Genomic DNA, 24,248 nt, shown 5'->3' with positions numbered 1-24,248 from the left:
AATTACCTATATGTAAAATCTTTTAAAAATAATAAAACAGTTTTATGTAGAAATTATTGTTAGTAGTTTTAAATAGTTATAATTCATTAACATTATCCAAATATATATATTAAAAATATAAAATGATAAAAATAAAAACTGAACATTTCCAAGTTATTTAGTGATTTTATGACACCGGGGGTAAATTGTAGTACATATAACTATATAACTTAGTAGACAGTGGCGTATGCAGACATTTTTTTTTTTGTGATGGGGGTTGAAAATGAATTTTAACAAATTTTAACTTAAAATGATTTATTAACAAACCTTTTTTTATTGTTTAACAACTTTTTTTTTTGGATATGCCACTATAATTCATTAACTTGAGAACATGTGAATAATGTTATTATACTTGTAATAAGAAAATTAAACATAAGCCTACATAACTTGTATACACTTATGTTATAAATATGTATTTATACAACATAAATACCAATCTATAGCAGTGGTCTTCCACTGTATTGAACTTGTACCCATTTTAATTATAATTTATGTTGTGCAACCATAAAAAAAAATATCTGATTGATAATGTTATTATACTTATAAAAACTAACCAATTCTTAATTAATGTAGTATTAAATAGTATTATTGTTATGTTAATTGTATTTGCCTCATACAACTGATGAACATAAATTTATCATTTTTTTTAAGTTAATAAAAATACATTTTGACCCAATTTTGAAGCTCACACAGACCACATGATCTGTAATATTAAATAACAAACAGACTCAATAATATTATGTAAACACTTATGACATTAAAATTAAACAATGTTGAAGAAATAGTAAACAAATTCTAAAATATTTTAATATATTGAAAAAATATACTTTAAATACAAGAATATATAAATAAATGTTATTTTAAATAATTAAAGGTAGTATTATTGTATCACATAAGGAACGGAATATTGATTGCAAATAAAATACATATAGGTACACAATATGTTTAAATAGTAGTATCTATACAATTCTTTAGCTATAATTATCTAAGCTGTACAAATGTGGTGATTATTATTACGCTATAAGTGGATTTGCTGGAATATGCTTTTAGTTAATGTGGTACCAGCGAGTTCCCTATTGCCTTGAATAGCATACTGTACTTTTTCACGTATTTCTGACCTACTTAAATCACCTCTTAAGCTTAGTAATCTAGTCATTTGGTCTTCGGTTATATCTGGGTACATCTTTACAAGTGTGTGTAAGTCCAACGATAGTATTTCAGAGTCTTCACTTTTTAATACTTCAGATAACTTGACAACAGCATCAAAAGGAGAATCTTTATCACGTGTTACTAAAGGTGCTACACGCATAAAAAATGATTTCAATTGGTCCACTTCATTTGTCATTTTATCCGCTGCTGATCGACGTTCTTCATATGTCTTGAAATTTAATTTCTTCTGCAGAATAGCCATTATGTATCGTCTCACTATTATATCCTCAGCTTCTAATATTATATACTCTAAATTCTTGGGCTTTAGATGAGTATAATCTTGAAAATAATCTTCTAATGTTACACAAATAGTTTCAATAGATATAAAGCTGGTAAGCCATTTAGTAGTTATCAAATCTTGAAAATGAATGTCAAGATCAATCAAAGCTTCTTCTAAAAGAAACTGTGCTGCTTCGTCTCTGAGATTTTGGAAGGTCTTTATTAATTTTTCGTAGGCAGTACTTGACTGATCCTTAAAATCACTACTCCAATAGTGTTGCTTCATTTCTAATGCTAATTCAATAAATTGCAAGCAATTGTTGAGCACAGTAATTATGCAGTGTGTAAAAAATGGCACTTTGCTTCTGTCCTCAAAGTGCTTTTTCTTAAACTCAATAACAGCCTCTTTGTACGACAGACCGTATAGACTGACACTATCTACACTCAATAATAATGCTTTGTGCGTTAAGTGCTGGCTTATAGTTTTTGTGACTTGCAAATTTTGATCAATCATCTGAAATATAATAACTGGAGCAGCTGTATGAAAACATCCATCTGGACCAACCTCAGGTGAAGCACCTGCATACCAATCATTTTTTTCAGTATCCAATGTTTTTAACATCCATTCTTTGTAATTTGCTTTTATGTATTCTAAATATTTTGATTGTAAATCAAAAACAATTGATGATTTTAATAATGGACCAACTTTACCAATGTCTATATTCAATTCAGGATGTAACATTAACTCTGTACCAGAGTATGTGTTAGTCACCCATGAAATGATTGTTACATATTCATTGCCTTCTAGTCCATCTGATATTATGTCGTTTAAATTTGCTGAAAGACTGGAATGATACATATAAACAAATTTATCAAAAATATCATATAGTGGAGGAAAGCATGGCACACAAAGAGTTTTAACCACTCGCAAGTCTTCAAGAATTAATTGTCGACAAAGTTCCAAATATGTTACAAGCCACATTTTATTGTCAGATCGTTCATTCACTTGAGTACCTTCTATTCGTTGGTCAACTGACTTTTGAAGCACATCAAATGCCATTTCTTTCCACTTTTTTGGGCGACTGGGAGGCATAAATCCCGATTGCTTATGACGCTGCAATGCAAATACATCAGCACGCTCTTCTCGTTCAATTATTCGCAGCACAGTAACAATCACCATAGGTTCTTTCCTAACAGTATTTAGAGTTCTGCTCAATACTAATTTAATTTGTTTTTTCAACATATTGGACATAACTTCAACGTCTTCGAAATATGCTTTGAGTAGTATTTTATCACTGGGTGCCTGATTGGGCAGTTTATGCACTTCAAATAAAAGATCATCTCTAGAGTTCTCAAGGTCTATTAAACATTGATGAGCATGTAAAAACTTTCCATCGTTGATCCACTGTTTAGTTTTTTCAATGCTTTCAGGTACGGTGAATAGGTGCTTCATATTTTCATTGGCCGTCAAGTACTGAGAATGTTGCATTTGCTTGGTGCGCACATCTTGCAACTTGTAGCCAAGAGATGGTAAATTGATAAATGAATGTTTTGTTTGACTAAGGTATATCTTTACCTTATTTATATCATCCAATGCGTCTTTCAGTTGTTCCATTCCGATTGTAACACCGTCTAATTGACTTTGCATAGCTGTTTTTAACATTGCCTCAGTAGAAGTTTTTTTACGTGATATCCGATTCTTTAATTGTTCAACTTTCTCCAATTGTCCTGGATTCTTAAGCGTATTTGTAAAATATTTTGTTGCTGCCAATTTGGCATCATTGCCCAACTGATCTATGTCCATACTCACAATTCAATTCTCCAAGTCTCTAAAATAAATAACATAAATAAAATTAATATATTTTTTTGAATCTGAATTTATTTTATGTAATAACTTGGATACATACAAAATATAGAAGTACATGAGTTACAATATAGAATTGAATATTGGTAAGAATTAGGATAATCAAATTCTAAAATATACAAACAAGAGAGGTCAAATCATGAACGGTATGGTTTTAAAATGAAAAATAGTCATTGCGATCATAAATAATAAAAAGTTAAAAATGTACATAAGTTGACATTTATATCTATAACGTAAAATATGTCAGTTTTACAAAATAGAGTACTCATACAGTTGTTCAAAATGCTATCTGCCACACATTTGGTGGCTTAGTATGGTATCAACAAAGATATGGAATTAAGATTGTAATTAGGATTAGGCTTTTTACATTAAAAATAAAATTTGTTTGTTATTAAGTTTGTCCATTGTTTAGATTATACATGTTTTAACTGTAGTTAGTTGTATTATTATATTATTTTTATTTCTTACTTATTCAGAATAAGGTATGTTTAATATAAGAGCGAATTGATTTGTTATCAAATTTAGAAGTAAAAGTATTATCTAGTGAACCTCACAGATTTTTTTTAGATTTTAATTTTCAGGCAAGTTATGAGTATTTTAAAATTGTAAATTGTTTGTAAATTTTAAAATACTTGAAAAATACTCATAACTTGCTTAAAAATTAGAATCTAAAAAAAAACCTATGGGGTTCACTAGATAATACTTTTACTTCTGAATTTTATAATAGGTCAATTTGCTACAATATTATTATATTAATCATTGTATTGAGTTAAATTGTAACGAATTATTCTGAACGTACAATTTGCTATGTTATGTATTTGTAAAATGGAGACAGCGCATGTGGGTGTAACGTCATCTTAACTAATAAAAAATAATACTGGTTTTGACCCCTTCCAAGAAAGTATTCCACCGCCACTCAGATTTAGTTAATGCCTGCCATTTATATCTCTCGTATTTTCAATGTTCTAACCATTTGTTATTAAATTTATAGTTAGTTTCATTGTTATGTTAAGTTAACTTTGTCCCTAAAACCAAAGATTTAAAATATAATCTATTTCGTAAACATTAATTAAAATAAATAATAATAATAATCAGAAATATCAAATTTTATTTATAAATATAATAAATAATAAGTACCTAACAATAGTTATAATATTGAATGTTACCTATTATAAACAGAAAAGTTATAACTGCGTAATTTAGAAAAGAAAAATATAAGTATTTACTCAGTATCTTATACATATTTCAATGTTTGAATAATTAATGTACTCATTAATCATAATAAATTAACAGTTGTATTAGGTACCTTTTTCTTATTATGGTTTTATTTATTAATATAATTACTGCTAAATTGAATAATATTTGATATTATATGTGTAAGTAATTAATTATATTCTAAGAATGAATTTGATTATAATTTAGTTGTGGACCATAAGGTAAAATTAATTTAACTATTTTGTTGGATTTTATCATTGATTAAAATATTAAAGTATTAAAGTAATTTTGTTATTATTGGTGTAACAATTTTAAATGTTTAAACTTTAAAGCAATGGTTCCCAATTAATATGAAGCCACGGACCCTGAAACTTAAATTGGTCCGGGAACCTTCTTTTTGTAAATACTTACTTTTAAATTTTAATAAATTGATTATTTACCTTTTTCACGATAATCGAGTTTCAATAGTCTAAAAATACCCAAATTTTAAACGACTACAAATTTAATAATTTCACTAAAATGAAATAAAAATGAAAGATCACAACAGTACTACACAACCATAGGCCCCCCTAACATCAACACGCAGACCACCAATTAGGAATACTAAGTATAGTTGATACAGTATGATGATTAGAACACTGAAAATACGAGAGATATAGGTAAGTAAGTGGCGGGCATCAACTAAACCTGAATGTCGGAAGAATAAATTCTTGGCGGGCGCCGAGCCATCAATTAACCAGTACCAAAAAAGTATGTACATGATTTGATTGACAGTTATCAAATATATGTAAGTACAATTCGGCTCTAATAAAACGATTGACAGGTTGGTGAAATCATCGAATTTTACTTGAATTTGTTAATAATAAATTTAAATATTTAAATAAATACCTAAGTAATTCTGTAATATTAATGCAATTTTCAAAAACTTCACAAATAAGTCTCTCCAGTACATCAGAATCATATTGTGAAATAAAATTAACATCTAACTATATGCGTTGATTATGAATACTAGTAAGGAAATATTGTTCGTACCTCTCGATAATCTTAAAGATGTATGTACTTGCGCCACAAGCTTAACTGAAAGTATTCAAAACAATTTCACATAGTTTTAATACAAATTAAACATTATTAATGAATAACAATTGCAATTCACACGCATAAGAACCAAGATGATTAATTATAAATTTACAAAATATTTTTAGGTAATTTATCTCAGTATCTCGCTTTATTAAATTTAGTGATACCGTTTATCAGTGGTACAGTAGACTGTCAGTAGTTGAGATAAAACACCAAAACGTCATATTGACAGTAGCACGAATCAATTGTCGACCAATTTTATCATTATTATTGGAATTCTAAAATTCTACTTGAAATGAAATCGATAGTTTAATTACGACGTCTCACTGTCATCTGCACTCATCAACAGAATATTATTTGGATTTGACGGAATATAAAAAAACGCACTACCCTTCATGTGAAAAATCTAATGGATAAATGGAATATGGACCGATGGGTAGTTATAATCGTATGTCGTTTAGGCCTTTGTGTAATCTTATCTCGTCAAAAAAATACATTTATGAATATAACATGTGATAATACTTAAAGACTGTGTTTACTGAACTGCACTTTACCAAACGGTGGAAATGGTGTAATTAATGAAATTAAAATATAATGTAAAAGTTCGTTTAAAAACGTCGGAGTAAATGACAATTAAAATTTAAAGTGACAACTATAAGAAAAAAGTCAAGCTCGCACAATCACGAAACATAGTTCACAAAGTAAACACACCTACGGTAAATTGTCCAAACATTAACATTATCTAACTACCGATGTATCATGTGTGTACAGTGTACTAATGATTAAGTACTTCAGTAATTATTTGACAATTAATAAACCATTACAATCACATTGAACGCATTTGAAAATCAATATTACATTTAATTACAGTTTTATTGATACTAATTCCTGTTTGCACCAAAATGCAAATTAGGACATTTCATTTCTTCAATGCCCACTGTTTTGCAATCATAAACTTTGGCTCATAATTTTAACGGTGTGTTATTTCCAAGGCTGGGCATTAACGAGTTAAAAAGTTAATTTAACTTTTTAACTCGTTAATGGTAAAGCAATTAATAGCATCCTCTTAATATAAATTATAAAACATATATTCAAGGCTGGGGGGGCATTTACGAGTTAAAAAGTTAATTTTATTTTAACTTTTTAACTTAACTAGTTACTTTTGGCTTTTCATTAACTTCACTGTTAACTTACTAAATTTCTTTCTTAATTAACGTGAAATTAACGAGTTAATTTTTCATTTTACAAAGTAAGTTAAGTTAATTTATTTTGTTTTTAATTTTATAATATTTCACTTTTTCAGTCTATTTCGTTTTCATGTTAGAAAATATGTATCTTAAATTCTTTAAAAAATAAAGTAGGTACGCTAGCGTTGTATAAACAAATTAACTTTTTTTTAACTTAATAAAAAGTTAACAAAAAGTGTGTATTAACTTTTAATTTAACTGAGTTAACCTAGAGTTAAATTAACTTTTAACTTTTAACTTTTTGTTATTGGTGCATATTAACTTAACTTAACTGAGTTAAAAAAAATCATTAACTTGCCCAGCCTTGGTTATTATTTCGATACAGATTAATTTGGAATACCTAATACTGGGACCAGTAAAAATGAAAAATATAATTTTATGGAATTTTGTTTTTATATTATATTTTTGTATTATTTATTGTTAGGTATTTTTAAATTTAACCTATCTTTAGAAAATAAATTCCCCATGCAATAAAGTATAAGATATTATTGAATCCAATCTTGTTACAAATACTTTAGGAAAGTTAAAGATTCTAGGTATGTAAATATGCAACATAATTCAACCACGCTTCTATCATACTTTTGGTTTTAGATATTTAAATATTATAATAATATACCTGCCTCACTAATAACAATGGCCAATACATTTCTATACATGTATTTTTTTTTTAATGTTCTAGAAATTTACATATTAATTTAAAGCAAAATGTCTTGCAACTATGCTGATGGTTTATCTCCGTATGAATATAAAGGGGAAGTTGGTATGAATGAAGTAAGTATAATAATTATTGAGAACAGTTAAAAAATACATAACTATCCATTTTATATTTATTTTAGGTTTTTGATACTCCTGAAGTTTTGAAACAAAAGATTTCGCTTCTTGCTGAGTGGGTCAAAGATTCAAAATATACAGTTTTTCATACAGGTGCTGGTATAAGTACATCAGCGGGAATACCAGATTTTCGGTAAATGTGTATAATGAGTTATTGTAATGATAATAATGAGTTCAAGTGTAAATTAAAACAATATTTTAGGTATTTTAGTTCTAACATTTTAGTGTTTTTCGAACATTAAGATTTTGTAAAGCAAACAATTTATTATTAACTCAAAATAAAATACAAGACAGTCTACTATCCTAATATTTAAGATTTTAATTTTAGGTACTAAAATAACCTTAGTAAGATAATCATTATCAATATTGAATATTTGTAAATTTGTATACCTATATTTAATATATTTTATTTATTATATTTTTAATTTTTTTTAATTTATCATTTGAATAGTAATTGTATGTACCTACTCTTAACACTAAATCATTAAATTTTGGTAAACAGAAATACCTTAGCTCTCTATCACTATATAACAATTTTTATGTTAATAAAAATTAAATTTAAGATCTTAAATACCCAATAATATATCTGTACTCCGGAGGTAAAAGACACCATGTCCATTTTGTACGAAATGCATCGCTCTATGTAAAGGTACTATGTATATGGCACTATTTCCAGTTATCATTAATAACGGAAATAAGACTATAGAAAATAAAACCATGTCCACTTTATTTAAAGGCAAAGAACACCATTTGGACCTATCTTTTGTAAAATTACTATTTTGTGACATGTTGTCATTTACCTCCGGGGTATAGATATATTATGTATAATTAGTGTAAACTTATATTTTACAAAATAAAAAAAATTTAAATCTAACCTGCCAAATGTTAGCAATGTTAAATTAATCAATATTATTTATTTATTATAGAGGACCAAAAGGAGTATGGACTTTAGAAAAAGAAGGAAAAAAACCAGAAGTTAATTTAGATTTCGATGATGCTAAACCAACAATTACTCATATGGCAATCAAAAGCTTGGTTAAAAAAGGTCTAATTCTTGAATTACCTATTGTTTACTGTTTAGTAATAATCTTATTTTAAAATAATTACGTATGAAGTTATAATCTTATATATATAATTTATATATTATATAAACAAATAGATACTTAGTTAATCATTTTTGATATTATTACGCTCATTGATTATAACTAGAGCACGGATTTTATGCACTAAAAAGTATTGAAATATGCCATATAATATGCAGTAAAAAACATAAAAATATGCAAGAATTTTTTTTCTTTATTCAAAATTTACAAATGAAACCACTTATAATAATTAATAACTTAAATACATAATAAAAAAAATGTAGGGAATTTTCTGAACAACTTAATGTTTTTTTTAAATTGTATTTATTATTAAAATGAACAATCATACGCATTTTGAGTTTTTCTTCTATGAAGTGGTGACGTTTATTGGTTAACGTATCAACGTTCTACGTCAACTGAAGTTGTTTGGGCATATTTGAAGCAACTTAGTATTATCTGGTCTTGATAAAGATCTTCAAGCTGAACTTTTTCACCTAATAGTACTGCATTAATTTTTCATAGAATTTCCAGACCTTTATTTTTATTGGAAAGCTTGTTTAATTTTGTTTTAAGTGTTGCACCTTTCGATCCAGGAATAGAATGATTTTTTCTTTCGTTTTGTCAATTATTGAAAAGATTTTATGTAAAGTCATGTTTTGAGTTACCAGTTTTTTTATTACTATAAAATTAATTTTATAAATTTTATAAATTTTTTTAAATTTTTGCTTCAATATGTAATAAATTTTGAATTTTGCCAAAATATGCAAAAATATGCAAAAAAAAATTTCACCATTAGTTTCAAATTATGATAAATCGTGGAGATAACTGACAAAAATCAAAAAATATTAAAAGGAAAAAAATATGCAATTGCATAGAAATCTGTGCTCTAATTATAATACTCATTTCTTGTATGTTGTGGCCAGTGGCAGTTTTAGGGTGAGGCAAGTAATGCGCCTGCCTCAATATAATTTCCAGAAATAAAAAATATTTGTTTACTTTATACTTTTAATATATACCAATATAAGACATTAAATTCTTTAGAGTTTAGATAAACAGAAAATTGAAATATATTTTTTTTTTGTACAGAACTTGCACAAAACGTGAGAATGTATGTGCATTGCTATAACGTTATTAATTATAAGCTATTATACTCATTGCTGTTAAATACCGTGCCCGGCATTTTGAGACCCACCTTTACATATTTTTCAATAATTTATGTGTATTATAGTTATTTTTTAACATCTAAGTGTTTTTATGATTTTAAATTTCCACAATTACTTAATATAAATTATTGCAGTATAAGAGAAAAAAAATTATAATGACTGCACTTCCATAAAGCGTAAAACACTCATTATCTCAAAAAGTATTAATGTTTTTGAAAATAATTTTTTTACATAGTTTCAAGTTGTTAAAAAAACAACATTTTTATTAAAAAATTATATTTTTAAATATTTTTTATCCTTATAATTTTTTAAGTTTTTACTTTTTTGAATGACAGCATAGAGTTTTAATTTCATTTTCCAAAGCAGAATATTTTTCTAAGTATTTTAATACATAAATATTGAATTTAAGACGAGTAGCTTATGAGTTATAAGTATTTAAACTTTAGACAAGTGGAGTAGTGGACAACATTATGCTGGGTAACCCCATACCACTCTACTCCGCCCAACAAAACTTTAAATGCTTTTAACTCATATACTGCTCGTCCTAAATTCAATTTTTATGTATCAAAATACTTAGAAAAATATTCTGTTTTGGAAAATGAAATTAAAACTCTATGATGTCATTCATAAAAGTAAAAACTTTAACAATATGAATTTTTAACAAAAGCGTTGTTTTTTAACAACTTGAAACTGTGAAAAAAAAAATATTTTCAAAAACATTAATATTTTTTAAGATAATGAGTATTTTACGCTAAATGAATCAGCCTGTATAATGAAATAAACAAATATAATATAATCATATTATATCATAATCAAATATGCCAGTCGCTGAAAATCATGGCTTTTTACAAATTCTAAACTTGTTATTGTATTTTTGCTACATTTTTGATCCGAGTTCATTAGAAATGATGGTAGCTTTCCACTTCGAGCTGGGCTTAAACTATTCGCGAAACAAAATCTATCTCATGTTTATTGTAATTTATATTATGTACCTATAACGTAATATATTTCACTACACAATTTCTGCAGAGGACACCAAAAACTTCTACAACTTGACCAATATAGTGGGACCATGGGGTAGTAAGTTCCCATGTATTTTCCCACGTGGCGATAAAATTAAATATGAAATAGTATGCTAGTTTTTATTATCATCATCCTAATACATTAGCTACATTTAAAATAATTGAAGTTTTCAAAATGTTTCAAACAAATACATGTACATTGTACAGAGGTAAGAAAATCAAACTCCAATAGACCTCAAAAAAAAAGTTTAAAAACAGAAAAAAAATAAAACTTTTATATCAAGAAATACGAGTTTAACTTAAAAATAATTACACAGTAGACTATGTGAAGTGTTTTACCTTTCACAATAAGCCAATTATAATTTGATTTTTTCTATTACTATTATTATTATTATTTTATACCCATACAAATAATAAGCATGTGGACTATACCTAAATACTATCTTATTATATGTTCTATGGACTAGGTTCGATTAAAATTGGATTAGACTTTTTTATAGAACACAAAGACAAACAAAACCACACACCTTGAGTAAGAAGACGAAAAAATATATAAATCGTTTAGCTCTTTTGACTGCACTTCCATAAAGTTATACGGGGTGATTCATAAAGCGTAAAACACTCATTATCTCAAAAAGTATTAATGTTTTTGAAAATCATTTTTTACATAGATTCAAGTTTTTAAAAAAACAACATTTTTATTAAAAAAATATATTTTTAAATATTTTTTTATCCTTATAATTTTTAAGTTTTTTACTTTTTTGAATGACAGCATAGAGTTTTAATTTTATTCTCCAAAGCAGAATATTTTTCTAAGTATTTTAATACATAAATATTGAATTTAGGGCGAGTAGTTTATAAGTATTTAAGGTTTAGACAAGCGGAGTAGTGGACACACATTTGCGGGGTAACCCCATAACACTCCACTCCGCTCATCTAAACGTTAAATGCTTATACCTCATAGACTACTCGCCCTAAATTAGATTTTTATGAATCAAAATACTTAGAAAAATATTCTGTTTTGGAAAATTAAATTAAAACTCTATGCTGTCATTCAAAAAAGTAAAAAACTTAAAATATTTTATAGAAAAAAAAATATTTAAAAATATAATTTTTTAATAAAAAGTTTTTTTAACAACTTGTTACTATGTAAAAAATTATTTTTAAAAACATTAATACTTTTTGAGATAATGAGTGTTTTACGCTTTATGAATCACCCTGTATAACTTTATGGAAGTGCAGTCATTATAATTATTTTTTCTCTTATATTGCAATAATTTATATTCTATTTTTGTAATTATTAATTATTTTTGTTATTAAAAATAATTTTAGATTTTCATTTTAAAGCATATTTTGATGTTTATTTGCATATTTTTCTCATTTCTGAGATAATTTTTCTTGTTTTCTTTTTGGGAATATTAGTGTCATAGTCAACTTTATTTAAATCTAAATATCCAGACTCCAATAAAAAAATAAAAACAAATTTATATCGTCAAATATAATAATGAAAAATAAATTATAATAACTTTTTATTAATACCAATATATTCATTATAGTTATTAATTGGTATAAATTTGACTATAACTGATATATTGGACACATTTTTTTAACAGGTAATTTGAGAATGAATTTGTTAAATTATAATGAACTATTTCTAGTATTACTAATTCAAACTAAAATTAAAAATGATCAACTTAAACAAAGCTATAGTTTAATATTTCCTGCATTATGTAGTTAGGTTAGCAAATTACATGCAATGTTGATTTATTCTAGAGAGAGGAGTGCAAACAAATATATGTAAAACACTTAATATTTAGTTTGTTAAATATTCAATATATTATATATTTTTTAGTATTTATTTAGCACTAACCAGTAAATAAGGATCACTAAAAATGTTTAACATTAATTTTATATATTTTATTAGGTTATGCAAAATATGTTGTCAGTCAGAATATAGATGGTTTGCATTTGAAGTCAGGATTACTTCGTCAACATGTTTCTGAAGTTCATGGAAATATATTTACTATGAGATGTAACAAATGCAGAAGGTAAATTAAAATATTATTATTTTTTTGTAAGCACCTAATTTTAATTGAAATGTTTTAAATAGTTCATATAATTTTTAAAATACATGTATTTAACAATAAATATATTATCAACAATCTGTGAGATCACTTTTATTTTCAAATATTAATTATTAATAAAAAGCTAGATACAACTAAATAGAAACTTGTATTACCTGGGAAGTATAGTTTTTTCATATTAATAAATGATAAAATATCATATTAATTGTTCTTTTCTACTTTATAAATTACAATACTTCCATTTTTAATTTTACTGTTGAATAATTTCTAAAACTGTTGATTATTGTAAAATAGTATGCAAGTCATTGATATTAAACATATGGATGTGGTATTTCTATAGTCACTAAACATACACTTTAAGGCTTTAAGAGGCATTACAGTGGCATTTGTTATATCCGTCTTACAAGTGTGTAACATACCAAATTTTCAAAAAGATCACGTTTAGCTCCATTAATTTAAAAATTAGAGTGAATTGACCTCTTACAAAATTTAAAGATAAGATTAATATCTAGGCAAAGTCCTAGGCTTTTTATTATATTTTAATTTTAAAGCGAGTTATGAGTATTTTAAAATTGTAAATTGTTTGTACATCTTAAAACACTCATAACTTGCTCTAAAATTAAAATATAATAAAAAATCCTATTGCCTAAATAATAATCTTACCTTAAAATTTTATAAGAGGTAAATTGACTAATTATGAAACTAATGGAGTTTCGTAAAACACTTGTATCTAAGTTCACAATCTAAGACAGAGACAACACATGTGGGTGCCTTGTCCTCTTAACGATGGTTCTAACTTGCATAGAAGCTTCTAAACAATAAAGACACTAACGTTTAAACAAAAGAGAAATGAGGTGTAACGTTATTGCAGTTAGCAATAGTATCAGTTGTGTTGACTTACATATTATTGTACAATACTGCATTCATAAGTTCAATATCAATGAAGCAAATATAGTTTATTGTTTACAAGCATTTAAACTGAGTCATTTTTGGTTTTGGCCACGATTAGTGTTGAAATTTGAAAAACCGAGGTATTTTCATGGCTGATTATATTCAGTTTTTAAACCCTGTTTTAAAGTAAACTACCTACTTATTAACATTCTGAATTTTTTTGATGACTTGTTTCAAATAGTAATATGTTTCTAATATATTAAGGTTTCGAAAATAGTCTTTTTGAAACTGTATATTGTACACAATTTAAATATCTATATTAGAAATGGTTGAGTTATACAATTTTGTTTAAATACTAGGAGCTATGTGAGCAAAACTGCTGTAAAAACAGTTGGACAGCGATGCTTAGATATAAAATGTTTTGGAAAAAATAAGAATGGTAATCAATGCCGAGGTATTTTATATGATACAATATTAGACTGGGAACATCAATTACCCACTGAAGAGCTGGAGTTATCGGAGTTACATTCAAAGTAATTATATATACTAACTATCTGTATGTTTTATATTTAAATATTTTTTTAATAAACATTTTTGCATATTGAAGACCATTTATTATTGGTTGGCATAATTTGATTATAGTATTACTTTGTGTGACTGTCAACTGAGATTATGAAAATAATAAAATTACTATCTGCTTATTAAGATTGGTGAACTCCGCTTAGGACTGGAATAATCATTATTTAATACAATCATTAAAAAGTTATTTAAGTACAGTTTACCCACACAAATTAACCTAATTTAAGTGCTGTTGAAATAAAAATCTTATTATTATATTGAGTGTAATTTATTTATAAAAGTATGTTAGCAAGTATTATAGTTATGCAAAAAAATCTTCATCTATTTCTAATTAATCAATTCAAATTATGCTAATTTTCTTATTTTTCAAATATAACAAAGTTTATGTTTTTCAGAATGGCTGATTTATGCATTTGTCTTGGAACTTCATTACAAATTCAACCAATCAATCTTGTCCCATTTAATGCGAAGAAAAACAAAGGAAAAGTCGTTATTTGCAATTTACAAAAAACCAACTGTGTAAGTATCTTATAATTGAAGGGGTCAGTGGATAAAGGTGTTAATTAACATTTTCTAAACTTTTCAGGAAGCATCATTTTAGTTTATACATTCTTAACCCATTAACGCCGTGCGTTGCCATATGGCAACATAGATTTATTACAATCATTTTTGAGGTATAATATATACATTTTCAACAAAATTTTGGTTAAAATTGTAAATAAAAAAACTCCGGTGCTAATGGGTTAAATGCTTAGAACTTTTATAGTTTTTAAGTTAAGCACACGTGGTTTGGATTATTTTATGCATCATATGCTGCTTTAATATGTTGATCAATTTTAAGTTCATACATTTACTCATACTAGATCTAACTTAAATTTAAGTTAAAAAAGAAGAACATATCACCTTTATCCACGTAGTACTATCCAAAAAATTATTTCTCATTGGGTGTTATTGACAATATTACAAACAACAAAATCATTTTTATGAATTTATTATCTTTTAATTTATTACTTTTTAAATAATAACAATATAAATAATATTGTATAAAACTTAAATAACACTTTTTAAAATTTTTTAAATATAAGTTTTAAAAATAAAACAATATTATAATAATATTAATAAAAAAACAAAATATGATAACTTTTTCTCGGTTAAATAAAATGAAAAACTTTGTTAAATTTGAATAAACTCCAATAAAATAAAAATAAAAAAACAGTACAAATTAACATGATAAAATAAGCTTAAAAATAAAATAGTACAAGAAAACTATGTTAAAATAATTGTTCATAAAACCACTGAAATTCAAGTGGAACAAACGCAAGTTGGGTTTTGAGATTATCAATTTTTTCCTTTGATATATCACCAATTTTTTCATTCAGTCTTTCTAAAGTAACTTCTGTAGGTATAAAACCTTTATCTTTTAATAAGTTTACGTCTTGAAAGGAACATCTTCATCATAACTCTCCTTATATTTATAGCTTCCAAATGTATCAACTCTAATCCATTTTGATGTTGCCACGAAAATTTATTTTTTCACCTTCAGTGTTTTTTACTTTATTTACTATTCTCAACTTATTCTTGAGATTGTCAACCTTTTTAAACTGGTGTTCCATATCAACCAGAACATCATTTTTTTTACTAGCATCTTTTATTATACTACGGTACTGTTCTGGAATATATATATATTTTGATTTTTTCTTAAAATTTTCTAAATTCTTCCAAAATCTCTATCAGAATCCAAGTATGAATGTCCCACTTCAGGAAACTTGTGATCGATTATTTTAAAAGTCTCCTTTTAAAATCATGTACTGGTATAATGATATAATATTAAAAATTTTATTTTGACCAGCACATGAATCTGACTATACAACTAAGTGATCCACATCTTGTAAAGTAGTGGTTTTGGAAAGTTGTACAAAATACCATAGAAAACTTGCAATTTCATGACTACCCTTTCCAGCCAAGTCCTCAGTCCAAGTAAACATGTATGGTTGATGGCCCTTGACGGTGATAGCATGAATACCAAAATTATAAAACCATAATTGCCTCAAGTAAAAGGCCTTTGATGTAGACAGTTTTGGTAGAGGCATTGTTTGTTGTAGATCCATGGTAATATAACAGATTTTATGATTATTTATTGCAAGTTCACGATCTTTCCTTTGAGTCTCATAGGCAGCTTTATAAAATAATACATGTTCTGTATTGTTGGATTCACCAGCATCATATCTACTGCACGTGTCACTCCTAGGATTACCAAAGTTTAAATTGAAATGTTGGCAAAATATTTTTCTGTAGGTAGTATCTTTAATACTATAACATTCCGGTTTATGATCATTGACACATTTTTCTTTGTACAATGAAAACATTTTGCTTAAATTTAATAATGGTGATAAATATTTTCTATTGGGATTGTTGTTTCTGGAGTAATGAGAACTTTCAGAAGGAAAACTTTGAATATGACTTACAATATATTCCATCACTTCATCAGACATTTTATGAGGTCGAGATAAATGTTTTCCTCTTTTATCTTCTTGTGGAGATACCTCAATTTGAATTTGTTTTTGTAGTAGTTCAACCTTCTTTCTCCCAATTTGAAATATTTCACAAAATGCAGTTTTACAAACACGAATATCGTTATCAATTTTTTTGACAAAATATTGATATGTATATGAACGTTCTTTGGATTTTTAGTTACACGAGAGGTTTCACTTTGTTTTATTCTTTTAAAGAGATAAGCATTTTTTACATTAATTTCCATTTTGTAAAATGAATTGAATTATAGTATTCTAGTTTCTGTATCTATAGTTATACTGCATTTAAAACATGATTTTGTACATAGTAGGCCTAAATTAACTGATTTGGCTGGAACAATCATTCCTTTTTGTGACATATATTCTTTACCCCTAGATCTTAGTGCAGCTGCTTTATTTCTTTTCCACTGTTCTGTATTTCTCTTTTTTTTCCTACTTTTCTTTTTTTTTACATTTATTATTAAAAACTTCACTATTTTCTGAAAATATTTTATTTTTAACAGATTTGATCATTAGTATATAATATTTATAAACAACAGATATTGTATTTTATTATTTTGCCTATACTTTAATTCTGAGAGTTATTATCAATACTATGCTGGTCAAGAGTTATTATTTCATATTGTGCAAATGGACCATCAGTATTTGGACTAGCAGCTAAATCAGTATCATTTAAACGTTCTGTAATAAATATTATACAATTTCATAAAATAAATTCTAAAATAATATGTATAGTTGTATTTCAGTATTTGTAAAAAAAAAAATAATACCTATAGGTAGTAGGTAGGTGTATACATATTATAATATATTATTATATTACACTAAGATATTAAAAAAAAAAAAATATGTAAGTAGGTATTAATATTCTTTAATTTTTCTTAATAAATTAAAATATTTTTACCTATGCTATTATTATTGTTTGCAATAACAACTTCATCTTCTTCAAAGGAACTTGCTACTAAATTAGTATAATCTAGTTCATCTGTAATAATATTATTAATTTAACATAAATTGGTGTATAATTTTCATAAAATATTACATTTAAATATTAGGTTGTTAATATATAATATTATATTGAAAAGTATAGGTTTTACCTAAATGATTAATTATTTCATTGATATCAAAATTTAATTTCCGTGCAGTAGAACAAGATTTATAAAAAATATCTGTACTAATTTGAGAATTTGCTTCTGTCAGTGAGCTTTCAGGAATCAAAGTGATCTCATCTTCAATTATAATATTGGTATCATACCTATGTTCTGGGGTATCAGGTACCAAAATGTCATCTTTAAATTGTAAAAAAATTAATCTTTTAAAATAAAATAGTATTTTATAACAGTATTATTTATACCTAATCATAACATTTTACTTTTTACTATGCAATAAAATGTATAAGATTTAATATTAATTTATGTTTAAATACATACCACTTAAAATAGTATCTTTATTTGGATTGTAGGATTCATCACTTGCATAGTCAATAGATGAACCTAAAGTTATATTTAACATAGTATTATAACAAATCGATGTATATGCTTGCCAAAATATAATATGTAATATTATTTCATGATAAATTAGTACCGGAATCACTGAAACCATAGTCCGGAACATTAAATGTACATTTTCGTTTTCTGGTACTAATCTTACTGGTAGTGTGGTCAACCAAATTATTATTAATAGCTCTATTTAATATTAATTTAGCACGAGACGACATGTTTCAACACTTTAAATTTAAATCATATTATTATACAATAACAACTAACAATATACACTTAACATGAAGTTTAAGTTTTAAACAAATAAAATAAAATATTACAAATAATATTCTGTTTTCAAATACAAGCATGATAACATGATAACTGAAAAGAAAGATAATAAATAAAAAGCGAGGGAAAATCTAGCTATATCTATTATCATACTGATATCACAATAATATTATTTAAACATAATATTATATTTTATTAAAATACTGTAACTAAGTATTCTGAGGACTAAAAAATTATAAATAAATTACCTAAAAATAAACTCATTTTAGTGCATAAAAGTGTTAAGTATCAATAACACAAAATATCTGGTAAAATATTTTGATGATACATATTTCATAAAATGGGTTAAAAGACATTAACACTTTTATCCATTTTACACAGTAATAAAAATGTTTAGATAACACCTTCATCAATTGTGAATTCACGAAAATAATAATCCAATTGATGTAATATTTTGCTATAATGTGTAAAATAGTCAAACACTTTCATCCACAAAATAAAAACCACTTTTCGAAAAATGTCAATTAACACCTTTATCCACTCACCCCTTCAATTATTACTTTAAATTGTATTCAATAAATTACTACACTTTTTTTGAAAATGTTTGTTCTAATTGTGTTATATTTTTTATTAAGGATCGTAAAGCAGATTTAGTTATTCATACATATGTAGACAGTTTGATGAAGTCTCTAATGGATATCATTGGAGTAGAAATTGATGAATACGACGAGATGAAAGATCCAACAAACATAAATTCTGAAACCACTGATTGGACAATTTATGAAATAGATTTAAAAAAAGTACGAGACATTAAAAGAAACACTACAAAATCGAAAAAAACGGAAAAAGTCTGAAGCAAAATTTTCTAATACGGAATCAGAAACAGAATTGCCTTGTAATAATCAAGTTCTTAAGCCATCAAAAATTTCTAAACTCAATAATATTGATAATATTATAAAACAATAACAAAATAATTAGGTTCTTCAATTATATTTATAATTTTTGTATTTATATAAATCTTTTAATACATTGTTCTGCTAACAATTTCTTAAATAAATTTACATTAAAAATATTTAACTTATAAACATGATATAAATCTAATTATAAAAATGGCAAAAATTCAATATGATACAAATCGAGTGACTATAGTCTTAAAAACAGCTACAGTTTTTGGCAAGCCTTGGCATAAACAAGTTAAAAAGTTACAAGTTAATATTAACTTTTTAACTTAAATTTTATAAATTAATTTTCATTAACTTAATTTTTAACTTAACTGGTTTTTGTTGATATAAACGTAATAAATAAAGAGTTATTAATTAAGTTACATTAATTTAAAAATAATAAATATAATACAATAAATATTTTGCCTAAACATTTACTTTTTATTATTTTAAATCTTATTACTGGCTATTTATATATCAAAAGAAACTTAATGTAACCTTTTTAAAATGTTTTATTTCAACTTAACTTAACTCAATTAATAATTATCACTAACATGCCAAGGCTTGGCTTTTGGTACTGTTTAAACGCTACTTTTTACAAGTATTTACAGTTTTAACCAATAAAATGTTTCTAGTTTATCCAAAATAAGATACAAAAAATGTATTCTAAATTTAAACAAAGTTTACACATCCTAATAAAATACTGAAAATTTGTCACTGCTATATAATGAACTCAAGTTTCAATAAATGTAAACTGTCTATGCAGTGGTGGTTTGAAAGAGAGGTGATATCAATTTTTGACCATTCTCAGACTACTTCTTATAGCGGTAAATAATATAGTTTCGTTGCTTTATTATATATTTTATTCGACGAAAATAAGCAAAAGAGGGAAGGATATACCCCCCCCCTCCATCATGGGTATGATACTTTGCCTATGTGTTCTAACTGGTAAAATAGATGGACACTAATCAATTTAAATTTAAATTATCTCAAAATCATAATATTCTTAATTTTTTCTCGAATTATTACTTTTTCTCTCTTCCTTATCTCAAAACCCACCATTGATTCGAGGTCTGTTCAAAACTATATATTACTCATGTTTGAAAAAAAAAATAGAAAAGACTGTCAAAGAAATACAATTTTATGTACATTGTATTTATTTTTATTTATTTTATTATAAGCTGGTTCATAGGGGTCTGATAATAGATCAATTCACTCTAATATAAATTAAGCTAACAACACAAAATTGAACTGCTGAACGTATATTTTAATATTATATTATACGTTAGTAAGAATGTCAGACACTAAGAGAACGTTACACGTGCATTTTTTTCCTTCTTACAAGTGCGTAACATAGCAAATTTTGTGCCCAGCAAAAAACGTTTAGCTCCGTTAGTTTAAAAATTATAGTTAATTCACATCTTACAAAATTTAAAGGTAAGATTATTATCTATGGAAACTTATAGGCTTATTATTATAATATTTTAATGAGTATTTTAAAATTGTAAATATTTTGTACATTTTAAAATACTCATAAACTTGCTTTAAAATTAAAATATAATAAAAACCCTATGAGATACCCTAGATAATAATCTTACCTTTATATTTTATAAGATGTGAATTCACTCTAATTATTAAACTAATTGAACTAAACAAAGCTAAATTAGCGTAAAGTTTGTTATGTAACGCACTTGTAAGACGGAGACAACAAAAGTCCGTGTAACGTTATCTTATAGATTTGACGATGTTCATTTGACCATTAGTATTGTGATTGAAGATTTCAATGCTATAACTGGAAAAAATAATCGAATTAAAAAATGAAAAAACCTTTTGATTCACTATATTATTTAATTTATTATACAACTGGTTTGAGTTTTTTTTTTTTGAACATACCTCGTATGCCATTGCCTTTTATTGACAACTAGTGGTATAATTAACAAAATAAACTAGTTTTATTTAAAAACTGAACTGATAGATGCTATAATATTAAAATTATATTCAATGTATATGTATAAAATTAATATTTATTTATTATTCAATATATTGGAATATAATAATGTGCTTTTTATAATCATATTTAATAGTCAATAACTTTAAGTTTTTTTCTATCTGTTTTAAAAAAAAACATTAACAGCTAAATAAGCAAAATTTTTATTTTGGGGTATTTCTTTTGCTTTATTTAGGGTGAGTTTTTATAAATTATTGAATAAATATTATTTTAATTTAAAATTGCCACACAAATCGCAATAATGATTAAAATGATTAAATTAGCATACATTACCGAAGAATAAATATATATTATAATTATTTGTTATCATATTTTTAGTTCATTGAATAACTCTTTGAATTAATTATTTAATACATTTTAATTAAAATGAAAAGTAATTAGGTATCTAAAATATTAATCATGTTTTTATAATTTGTATTATTAATAATAGGTTTTTAAATATGTATAATTTATAATAGAATAGCTCTTTGAATTAATTGTTTAATTAAAATTAAATGCAAAGAACCCAATTTAAAAATGTTTTATACTAAACAATTCAATTTTAATAATATGTATAGTTAAATTAAATTAGTAAAAAACTCATATAATTAATCAATAACAAATGTGTCAAAAAACCAAGAATTTTTTATACTGTGTATAATTTATTTAATGCATGCATTGTTTATTTTTAATTTTAAATTAAGTTTGATTATAAAAGAAAATTGTATATATTTTATGCACAATATAAACAATAATAAAGTTAACACTAAACAAAATGCTAGAACATTTTGATAAAACCGTTTCATGAGTTTTGAGTTTATGACTTAAGTATAAATAGTATCATGTATTTATAAAATTCTGTTTGGCTTACCAATATTAGAGTATCAAAAACTAAAAATAAATGTCAAAATTATTAAATTATACTCCATTGATTCCTTTTATTAGAATATTTAGAAAAGTTTTATTAGTTATTACACTTTTGAATAGTGTTTTAAACCCCTGGATTTTTACCTAATTTTTCTTAGTACCTAAATGATTGCTGATCAGATATCCGTTATTTTTACTGTCCCATCCAAAACATTTCATGGACCATAGTGTTTTAATTAATGTTTTCAACTAATTAGTGGTTGGTGACCCAAGGTTTTCGTGGTTTCGTTCGCACCTATTGAATAAATATATTTATTATATAAATATCAACTTGTTGAATAATTTAGTCATTTTATCGTTAAATCTGGTGTGCCTCAAGGGGGTCATTATTTGTCCATCTCTTTCTGTTTAATATTTTAATTAATACATACAATACAGTCTTCTCTTCAATTTTTTATCGTATTTTAGAATTCCTTAATGATAAAAAATTATTCCTTATTATAACATCAAAATTATGTCCTTCTATCGAACTCCCAATCTTATAAAAAATAATTATTATTTGGACAATTCTATTGATGTCTCGCATGACTTATAATTTTTCATAAAGATTCTGGTTTTATTTTGAACTCTTCGTGTTTTTGCCCGCTTATGGATGTAATGCATGTACTTAGTTTTCCCGAAGGATTTACTAACGTCAACGCTTGTTCAGTCACATCTCATTTAGCACTTTAATCTATTCTTTAGTAGGAAACGGTGTCTATATATGTACCTACCAAAATAGATTGTATCCGGAACCAATTTCTCTGTTGAATAAGTTATACTTTTGATTATGAAGTAGGTATTATCACTAGGTCCTAGATTGAAGAGTACTTTATATTGTGCATTTATGTGGAAATAAAAAAAAAGCAAGACTTCTGTAAAAATTAGTTTTAAGTCAAATACATAAATAATGTTTAATATAATTTATGTTTATACTAAGCTTCTTAAAACATTATTTTAATCTTATGTAGGTTAGCAATATTTCTTTTAACTACCTACCTGGCTACCTATAGTATTTATAAATGACATTAATGTTGTAAGTAGCTCGTTAGCAATAATTCATTTTTATTTCATATTTGGTTGTTTAAAAATGACAATAGTCAACTGGACTTTTAGTTTTATTCAGGATGATGGATTATTTGTATTGTATTTGTATACAATTAAAATAAACTCAATTTGTATTTAACATTAATATATTTTTGTTTCTTTTTTTTGTTAACATTTAAGTAATTTTTTTTTTATATACACCATAGATCATATTTTGTATGATAATTAATTATAGAACACACAATTTTACATAATATAGATTACTCAGTATTAAAAATAGAAATTTATTTTACTTTTTTTTCTTAATGAAATAAAAAAACCTCAGCAGCTGTGGACATTAGTCTGACAGTAACTTAAATTATTACATTATTAAATTAGATACATTTATGATATATTGCTTAAACTAAGGTATAGTTCATATTTTGTTGTACATATCAGATTTATTTAGATACCTACTAAAATAAATTATGAATAGCGTTTAGATACGGACTAAGAATTTCATATAATTAATTATGTGGAGCAGAGAATCTCACTGTCGATGACGGCAC

General features: G+C 25.4%; 2 protein-coding genes across 2 annotated transcripts; one reads left to right on the top strand and one right to left on the bottom strand.

Annotated features, from left to right (window-relative positions):
• Positions 1-204: 204 nt before the first annotated feature.
• On the bottom strand, positions 205-6,055 carry LOC132933913 (exocyst complex component 3). Its single transcript, XM_061000185.1, has 2 exons — positions 5,579-6,055; positions 205-3,296 (listed from the first exon to the last, which is right to left on the bottom strand). The coding sequence occupies exon 2, from the start codon at positions 3,269-3,271 to the stop codon at positions 1,058-1,060; it is 2,214 nt and encodes a 737-aa protein (XP_060856168.1). The 5' UTR covers positions 3,272-3,296; positions 5,579-6,055; the 3' UTR covers positions 205-1,057.
• A 45-nt stretch (positions 6,056-6,100) lies between these two features.
• Positions 6,101-23,841, top strand: LOC132933914 (NAD-dependent protein deacetylase Sirt6). The gene is given in 9 exon segments (XM_061000186.1): positions 6,101-6,339; positions 7,550-7,641; positions 7,707-7,834; positions 8,628-8,746; positions 12,893-13,016; positions 14,303-14,476; positions 14,918-15,041; positions 19,455-19,652; positions 19,654-23,841. Coding segments are annotated over 8 exon segments (1,065 nt in total). The 5' UTR covers positions 6,101-6,339; positions 7,550-7,575; the 3' UTR covers positions 19,786-23,841.
• Positions 23,842-24,248: the final 407 nt, after the last annotated feature.

This window comes from Metopolophium dirhodum, chromosome 1 (assembly GCF_019925205.1).
Source record: "Metopolophium dirhodum isolate CAU chromosome 1, ASM1992520v1, whole genome shotgun sequence".
In the NCBI taxonomy this organism is placed as follows: Eukaryota; Metazoa; Arthropoda; class Insecta; order Hemiptera; family Aphididae; genus Metopolophium; species Metopolophium dirhodum.
The sequence above is the reverse complement of the archived record's forward strand: the minus strand, read 5'-3'. Positions and strand labels throughout refer to the sequence as shown.